Source organism: Nelusetta ayraudi, unplaced genomic scaffold (assembly GCF_046127955.1).
Source record: "Nelusetta ayraudi isolate G7.1 ecotype Tasmania unplaced genomic scaffold, CSIRO-AGI_Nayr_v1 ptg000023l, whole genome shotgun sequence".
NCBI lineage: Eukaryota > Metazoa > Chordata > Actinopteri > Tetraodontiformes > Monacanthidae > Nelusetta > Nelusetta ayraudi.
In genome coordinates, this window is record NW_027466073.1 from 754,226 (window position 1) to 763,753 (window position 9,528).

The 9,528-nt window shown below is 45.0% G+C and overlaps 1 protein-coding gene across 1 annotated transcript in view; it reads left to right on the top strand.

The window, feature by feature from the left end:
- Positions 1-1,214, top strand: part of adamts18 (ADAM metallopeptidase with thrombospondin type 1 motif, 18) — a 59,630-nt gene extending 58,416 nt beyond the window's left edge. Inside the window, exons 23-24 of the mRNA XM_076028416.1 lie at positions 55-253; positions 1,084-1,214. Of these exons, the coding sequence (XP_075884531.1) occupies positions 55-253; positions 1,084-1,214 (330 nt within the window). The remainder of the gene's footprint in view (positions 1-54; positions 254-1,083) is intronic.
- The last annotated feature ends 8,314 nt before the right edge of the window (positions 1,215-9,528 follow it).

Consider the following 9,528-nt stretch of genomic DNA (forward strand, 5'->3'; position numbering starts at 1 on the left):
TTCTCATCCGTCTGTTTTTTTCCTTCTTCTTCTCTTCCCTCTGCGTGGTGCCAGTGCTCCGTGTCCTGCGGTGGAGGGGTGCAGGCTCGGACCATCCAGTGTCTCAGACAAGGTCGGCCTGCAGCCGGCTGCTTGCCCTACCAGAGGCCCGTCACCTCCAGGGCTTGTAACACCCAGTTCTGCCCCCCTGCTGCCCCAGCGCCAGCGCAGAGCCCAGGCCGGGTTGTCACAGCTGGAGGATCAACACTGAAGGGTAAAATTCATCTGAGAGACCTTTATAAATGTTTGTTTGTTTGTTTGTGTGTCTTTCACCAGACACAGGTTTAGCGATGGTTGGATTCATTCAGTAAGACCATCCACACAGAGACATAAGAGTTTTTTTTTTGTTTTTTTTTAATGTATGTAAATTTCATCCACAAGCATACTTAGAAAGTCCCAGAGTGGTCAAATAAAAATAAGAATAAGAATAAGAATACCTTTATTCATACCTGTTACAACCAGCTCGTGAGGGCAAAGGGAAGTAACATAAAACCAGGTGTAACGTGGTTAAACCAAAATTATTTACGGCAGCGGGCGTAACAATACCACATTGGGGCAGTATGCATTGTTGTATGTAGCATGTACGGTACAAAGAGAAGAGTTAAAAATAGTGCAACGAGTAACTTTAAAAAGAAATAAAGAAATAAAATATACATTGAAAGTATCTACATTTACATTTACCTTCATTCTTATTCTTATTCTTAAATCTCGACATGGCGCACCGCAGTCCCGCCTCCCAACCCTCGTGTCCTAAAGCCAACATCACCACAACAACATCGACGGCGGATTTCAGAGTTGCATTCATTCAAAGTTCACACTGACGGGTGCCATGTCTTCCTCTCTGTTTTTGGGTGTATTACTGTGGCAGTGTTACAGCACTACAGGTTCAGACCTGACATCTATACACTGCATCATTTTCAGCAGTTTCAGTTTTTTGTTTTTCTTGGGAACAGAAAAATTGTTGACTCAAGAGTTAAGACTCAGTAACATCAAGCAAGTCTTTTTTTTTTTTTTTTTTTAACTCGCTGTTGCTTGTCTTTTCAGTTGTGTCTGCGGAGGAACACTGCGTGGACCTCTTCAGCTGGTGTCACCTGGTTCCCCAACATGGTGTTTGCAACCACAAGTTCTACGGACAGCAGTGCTGCAAGTCCTGTTCTTCCAGCAAGAGGCCGTAGGCTTGCAGTACAGAGCGCGTCTGTTGTTTTTCTTCCAGAGGTACTTCACTTGATTTGCAAAGAGGTTAAAAAAAAAAAAAAAGGAATTGAAGCACAGATGGCTGCTGATCACACACCGAACTGGACGGAATTTGAATGACGACACAGCGTTTGGACACTCATGGATGCGAGAACGTGTGTTTCCGATGACATTGACTGTTTTCCTTTGGAGACCTCTGAAGCTACAAGCCATCAAAAGAATGACAGACAGAGAGATTTCAGCTTGCATACGTGAGGTATTTAAAAAAAAAGAAGAAAAAAAAGAAAAAGGTTTCCGGTTTCATACTCCTTTATTTAAGTTATTATGGTTCTTAATATTTGATTTGAAAAGGGTTTTTGTCAAATGTACAGTGGATCTGTTGTTTTATCTCTGTGTTTGAATCCTACCGTATGGGATTGTGTGGATCCGCATCGAGAGATTTTTAAAAGTACGAGAGGCTTTCGCTGTAGCTCGCTGTGAGTCTGCTACACTTCACTCCGGCTGTCCTGTTGGCTGCTTAATGTCGCATTGTTCACGTGCATTCCTCTCTGTAGATCTATAGAAGCACGCTTATCAGTGTTCATTTTATTCAACAACCTTGTAAGTGGTCCTTTTTTTTTTTTTTTATCTCTCCCGTGCAATACAACTCGATCATTTATCTGTTTGTCTTTTCTGTCCTGCATCCTCTCTATTGATTAGTGGCAAAAGGAGGGGGAGCGGCGTGCGTGTGTGCGAACACATTCCTGTGTGTTAGGCGACAACAGTACAGGTGCGATCAGCTGTGCTCAGATCACGGCTGTGTTGTGACTGTCCAGTATAGGATTCAAAATAAAACTAACGTTCAGAAGATGCACACAAATAGTTAGTAGAGGTCATTCTGCGCATGTCACTGCATTCATTTCCTAGTGTGCAGTGAGCTGGTCATTTGCAGGTCAAAAGGCATCAAAGACTTTTGGTGGAAACATTTAATATGACTCATTTTGACTGTAGAGCAGATCCCAGCGTTGCTATTTATTGAGGTTCATCATCCAAACCCTTTTTAACTTGTAACCTCACGTGTCTAAACACAGTTGTGTGGTAACCAGAGCAGCCAGCTGGTTCTTAGTACCTCACTAGGTCAATGCCTCATGCATATGCAAAATTCACTCACACTTTATTTATATTCAGCCTTTATTTGTTTTATTTTTATTTTTATTTTTTTTAATTATTAGCCCCTCTGATTTTGTGACTGCTTTGGTCGCTCAATCTTCTCAAAAAAGTTCAAATAAAGCATCTTATCAGAATAGAACATCACAATTGTTTCCTGGATTTCAAGTAAAACAAGGCATCTTCAAAAGCAACAACATCATTGTGTCTGTTTCTTGCTCACAGCTGTTGACTGGCTTATAATGAAATGACCCTTTTCTGCTTTTTCAAATGAGTCCTGCCGGTGCCGGTTATTGTTTTTTTTCTACCTTATTACCCACCAGGACGCTGCGCTTGGTGTGTCATCAGAGAATTCTACAAAAGGCGCAGGTTAAGTGGTGTCTAAAAAAAAAAATACAAATTTGAAATGTAGAATTTGGTAGCAAACAAGAATGTTTGCAAATTATTGTTTGATTTGGGTCATACATGTATTCAGTGTTGAGGTTCTAGGATCGTGTTATTTCTATAATTACCTGAAAGAGCCATCTGTCATGTCCAGGCTCAGACCTGAACCTGTAGCACAACCTGTAAGTTCAGCTTCTTTAACAACAAATATACAAAAAAAAAAAGAAATTACAAAGCAAAGCTCTATCTCTCAGACTCTATCTCTCTCACACATTGTGTTATCACAGTTTAAACAGATGAATGCGTTTTTTATTTTATTTTTTTAATTTCATGTAGAAAATAATTATTGTAATGCATTTGGCTCAGCACCAATGGCGCCTAGATGCAACTGTAGTCCCCCCCCCCCTGTTTTCTACCTGTTTGTATCAGTAATGAAGCACACGGTAGATAAAGTGTGTTTATTTCATGTCTGTCCAATTGTGAGTTCTTTACATAACAAATGTTGGGCTCACATCTCCTTTAATTCCAAATTAAAGCTAATAATTCTCAAATGCGGGCATCTTGCATGGGTATCTGCGTTCATCCAAAGACCCACAATTTGGGCCGATGTTGAGTGCCTACATCCCAATGTTTTTTCCTCCTTTAACTCACAGCCATGTGCTGATCGTCGGTTAACTAGCTATATAATGCCGTGACATCACCAGACCGTGGAGTCAACACCAAACTCCAAGTAGAAGATGAAAGGGGGATTTGAGAATTGGCAAACGCTACATTGTCATAAAGCTAAGTATTACTGGGCTCAGGGCTACTTAACATTCCCTTCACTCAGCCAATCCACTCACAGAAGCACCTTTGAAGTCTTGCGGGGTATCACTCTGTTTTCTTTTGTGATTGTTCAACTGTTTTCTCCTCCCTATGAGCACCAAAACACTCTCTCTGCTTTTAAAACCCTGCTACCGTTGTTTGTCTGACCGCACCGTGGGAAACTGCTTGAACTAGATTTGGCCTCCCCTGTAGCTTAAGAGGTTTTGATAACTTTCCTCCTCCCCCCTCCCTTCAAAAACTTGGTGAACTTGGCATCTGCTGAGTTTGATGCTTGCAACATTTTCTCTCTCTATCGCTCTCTCTCTGCCTCCTTATAGTGATTATGCCACCCTTTGCAAAGCTGCAGGCATTGCTCTTTGTGGAGCATTGGGCTCTGTTGTGTGGAACTAGATGTTGATATCCCTTGTAATGTGCTGTTTGGGGCACTGACATGGCTCTGCGGGAGCGGTCAGGTGAGCTATAGCATCCTTTGGGTGATCAAGTGAGCGCCCTCCTTCTTTGGTGTTCCGCTGATAGGCCCAACGTCACCTCCAGAGGGGTTCAGCAGTGAATACCAGCATCCCAGGTTCACCCACGAGATGGCATCGGCTCACCCGGGAGGCCAAGTGGAGTCCCTCCTCTTCATCCACAGCCACTGACTCCCACTTTTCAAGGGGAGGTCTTTCAGTGCCTGTCGGTGGGCCTTCCCTCGCACTCCCGTCTCCCTGAGAAGCCTTGATGTTGAGATGGCTACGAATCCTCTGCAGGATACTTCCCTTAGACGTACCTTTATGCTCCCATAACGTTGTTAAACATAGGCTGCGAGTTCACCGTACCTTAGCCTCTTCCTCTCAAGGACTACCTCCACTGAACTCCCGCAGGGCACCATAAGCTCAATTATGTAAATGAGCTTGAGGGAGGCTGACCAAATAACAAAGTCTGGTTGTAAGTTGGTAGATGCAATCTTAAAAGGGAAGCAGAGCTTCTGGCCCAAGTCTGCCAGCATTGTCCAGTCCCGTACTCCACATATTTGGCCAACGTCTGGACCTATGGTGCTGAGGCTGCGCTACAGCTTGTGCACACCTTCCCACTTCTCTTCCACCTATGCCTCGTGGACCACAGTTTGCGCCTGTGAGATGAAGTGGACTTGCTCCAAGCTGGTGTGCTGGTCCCAAGGCCACCTCTATCCTCCGAGACTTGGCCCATAATGTCCCGGTGCCTGAGTGCTGCCTTTGCCTGTTCAGTTGCATTCATTGGGGTTGATTTCCAGCAGCTTGGGCCACCACTTAGTCACATGTGTCCAGTAGGTTCCTTGCCAATCTGAAAGTGGTGGACAATTTCCCTTTGACAATGGAGATACTTTTGGACTTGCTCAATATGCTTTTCATATGAGCCAGCCCAATGTTTTCCTGGAGTTTATTTAGCAGCTGGACAGTGCAGGCCTTGGTTGTAGTGAGTGTTGTAAGATCATCTATATGTGGGTGAAAGTCTGCCTGTCCAATTTACAGCCTGCATGCACATTTTGCACACAAATGTCTGTGCCTGTCTAAATATGCGGGTTGAATTCATGCATTCGCTGTGTGTGTGAGGCAGAACAAGCAGTTTTACGATACATATTCATGTCCATACAACCCACCTTATGATGTCTGCTTCCCAGCGGGGCAGCAGTTTCACTGTGCAGCTCATGTGGGACTTTCTGTTTCTCTCTCTCCTGCCTGCATTTCCAGATGGAACGCAATTTCCCCCTGCACGGATTGCTTTATAATGACATATTTTGATTATCTAAGCCAGGGGACGCACAACAGCCAGAACTTTGCTGCTGCACAGACAAAAAAGAGAGAGCAAGAGAGACAAAGACATGAGCAAAGAGACTCGAACCAAGGGATGTTTTCTATTGTAGTGGCCTTGAATGCATTTTAACCAGATTTTTCATTGTAGAATTCACGAGTGAAGATTCAACAAATGATTGTTGAATTAGAATTGGACTTGATGGAGTCTTTTAGCCTTTGGTTACGCACTAAAGTCACTCAACTGATTGCAGCACAAAACACAAAAAGAATGTGCTTTGAAAGGTGCCATCACAAGGGCTGTTGATGGCAGCATGTTCTCTTTATAGAGGTATCAATTGCGCAACACCTTGGCTTGTATTTCAGTGACATTCACTTTCTGTTTCCCAAAATGGGTCCTATTATGGTCATTCCCTGATGTGATTAATTCATTATGGTGGTCTACTTCCAACAATAAACAAGCTTTATTTGGTCAAAAAACTCCCTCAGCCTCTCCCCTCCACCTGTTCCTTCCGTGGCTCCGCCCTGAAACAGCCTTGGAAGTAAATTGCGATCATAAAGCTATTCAGTGCTAGCTAGGGCTAACACTGAATAGCTTTATGGCTACAAGCCCTCATGCAGTGACATATCACCCACATTTAAAAACTACTATGAAATTCCACTTGACTTGCGACATAAAAAGCCTCCAAGTAACAAGTCAAAAACAAGCCCATCTGTAAAACGCACAAGTTGTCATTTTCTCATACTTACTGCGTGTTTTTGTATATATATGTACACATATTTATATGTATATGTATATATATATATATATATATATATATATATATATATGTATATATATATATATATATATATATATACACTGTATATATATTTCACTGTATATATTTCTTCTTTTATAATTTTTACAGGAATAGCTCAAGCAGGCGTGTGGAACGCGCTTCTTGCGTCTAGTTTCACATTCACATAAACAAACTGTCTGCTGAGTGTTGTGGCAAAGCACCAGAAATACTGTAGTCCTAATTTTTATATACAATATGTATATGTATATATATATACATATATATGTATACACTGAGCCAGAGTGGAGGCCTCCTGTCTCTCTTGAAGCCTCCCTCGTCTTCCTGGGTTGATGAATTCAGGTCTTTCTCTGCTCTTTTCACAATGTGCTCTTGAAGTCTGTCTCCCCGACAAACTGCTATCGTGGGCAGGTAAATCACCTGTTGTCCCAGCCGGAGCCCCCCCGCCCGCCCGCCCCACCACCACCACCCCCCGGCCCGTAACTCCCAGCCTCCGCGTTCCTCCATTTGCCGACTGTCAACCGGCTGAGCTCAGACAGTCGAACCTTGATGGGACCTCGCACCGCTGACAGTCAGTCTAATCACATCTTAACAGAGTTCTGAGTGAGCGTGTGTGTGTGAGCCTGTGTGTGTGTGTGTGCAAGCCTGTGTGTGTGTGTGTGTGAGTGTGTGAGAACAGGCTTAAGGAGAAGTGAGAGTGATGTCTCTGTTTCTTGCAGGTCCTGCTCCGAGGAAAAAGCCACATCCATCAGTCATTAATGCCACCTCATGTATCATGAGTTCATGCTCACACACACACACACACACACACACACACACACACACACACACACACACACACACACTCACACACACACACCACTCCCCCTCTTCCCCCCTACCCCTCCAGGTCTTTCTTCTAAACCCCTCTGTTCCCAAGCATGACCTCCTGGTATTTGCTGCAGGGCTGATTGCTGGTGGATCATGGCGACAGCACGGCGGGGGCTTAGGAGGTGCTCGGCTGCGGGGGTGGCGGCGTGGGGTTGCAGTTGGAGGCTCGTTGCTCGCTCGCTGGAGGGCGTCTGCAACGACGTTAAGGGATCTGGCCCTCGCCGATCTCCCTGATTAACAGCTCAGAGGGCCGACAGCCCGGCATCAGGTCAAACTCTCCGTCCCCGTCCCTGTGCCTGCACTGGCTGATTTAGCAGTGGGATGAGGGCCTGTGGGCTTCACACTCGCAGCCAGCCAAATCACCCCCGCCACCAGCCCCCACCACCCCAGCGGCCACCCAACCCCTGACCTGATCCTCAGGCTGTCCTACAACAACCTCGGCCTGCTTCCTATTGGCCCTCATCTCCATCTGTCTTTGCTTTTGTCTCCTCTCTGCAGCACTGCAGCCCTCCACCTCATCCAACTCCTCCCCTTCCTTGTCCTCCTCCTCCTCTTCCTCCTCCTCCCCTTCCTACTCCCCCTCCCTTTCCTCCTCATCCTCCCCTCCACACCTCCTACCGCCTCCTCCTTTAACCACTCTCCTCCTCCTCATCCTCTTCCTCCCTTTCCTCCTCCTCCTTGATTTCTACACCCCACCTCATCTTCCTCACCTCATCTTTTGCTGCTTTATTTTTCACATCTCCTCACCCTTGTTTATACCTTTGTAAGCACTGCAAAGCTACCATTGTTTGGCTTTTGGGAAAAGCCTACATGCACACTACCGGCCAAAAGTTTGGGGTCACTGACTCCAGCTTGAGCAGCTTCATGAAATAATCTAGTGGAATGTTCTAAGAACATTACTAGCGCATGAAAATCAGTCAGGATGTGCTGAACACATTATGGGATGGCTCTGACAGATGTTGCCTTGAATGAATATCAAAAGTGCAATCTGCAGCCAAACAAAGCTTTGTATTATAATCACACTTAGTTGTGTTGTGCTGAACCATAAAAGACTCAACGTATCACCATGGTTTATATTTTGCACAGGTCGAATTATCCTAATCACGATTAATCAGACATTGGAAATGGTTTTCATTAAGCTCTAAAACGTTCCCATACTCGTTCAGCTCACCTTGACTGATTTACGTGCACTCATAATGATCGCAGAGCATTCAAGGTCATCATTTCTTAAAACTGCTTATAACGGAGTTCAATGCAGAAATTAGTCAGTGACCCCAAACTGTTCAACAGTAGTGTGTAGACACTATACACCACCGGCTATGCATTTCCTCTCCTCAGTGGCTGTCAATTGGCAGCAGCCTACAGTTAGTCTTCCTGCTTTCCTGCACGGGGGCAAATATTCTTATGCAGAAGTGGGGGTGAAATGGTTGAATGAGAGTGAGAGAGAGAGTGAGAGAGAGAGAGAGCCCAACCTCCGACGTGAGCCTTGCTCAGTTTTCATTAATTGCTTCCAAGTTCCTCCTTTTGTTTTGTCACCACACGCAGTTTAGCTCTCCAATACTGTATGTGGGCTTGTTGCCTGGACAGTGGCCACCAATGTTCGCAAGTAGCAGCCGTGAGGAACACACACACACACACACACACACACACACTCCTAAGCTTTTCCAGAGCGTTCACACTGAACTGAGAGATTTTGTTTGATTCTTGTATTCTCTCATCCTCCATGTTCTTAACCCACCAAGCTGCCTTTCGTGCTTAGATCCACTGAGTAAAAAGCTTTTACTTAAGGTATTTACTCCTAAAGGCTGTGAATATTATTGATCCTCATGTTTGCTGCGTCTCCGTCTCATCCATCTTCCTTTGAGCGTCCGCTTTCTCATCCTCTTTTCCCCTGAAATGCAGGAATTGATTGGGATCCTCGCGGCCCTGCGGCGGTCGCGGTGCCCACCTGTTTGTCTTGTCCCCGTCAGATTTGCTCTTGTTGTGTTTGTCTCACGCGCGTTTGCATGGGCATTAATCAATGGGAAGGCGGAAAAAAAGCTGATCCGTATCGTTCTCAGAGGACGCAGTGTGTCCCTCCTCTTCCTCCTCCTCCTCCTCCTCTTCCTCCTGAAGTCTTTGCTTGACATCGGTTTTTCAGAAGGGTCACATAAAATGTGTGCACATACATGTGTGCACGTGCACAAAGGCAGCATTTGAAAACGTGGCGTGGCTGGAAATGGAACCTGTATTAACTTGCCTCACAACAGCAGGGAGAGGAAGCGGACCACTGATCAGTTCCTGCGCTGACCACTAGAGGGCAATGCCTACTTAATAATTCCAGACTGGTTGGCTTTCAAGTCCTTTGCTTTGTTTTTTCTATTTAAAAGGCAAATTACAAACAATAACATAAACAAAGAACAAATATATAAGTCGCGCTCTCTTATGACAGGACAGGAGATTGAAGCTGATGTGTTTGTCTTTGTCTTTGTCGTCCACGGAAGATTTGACTTTGACATCTCTGA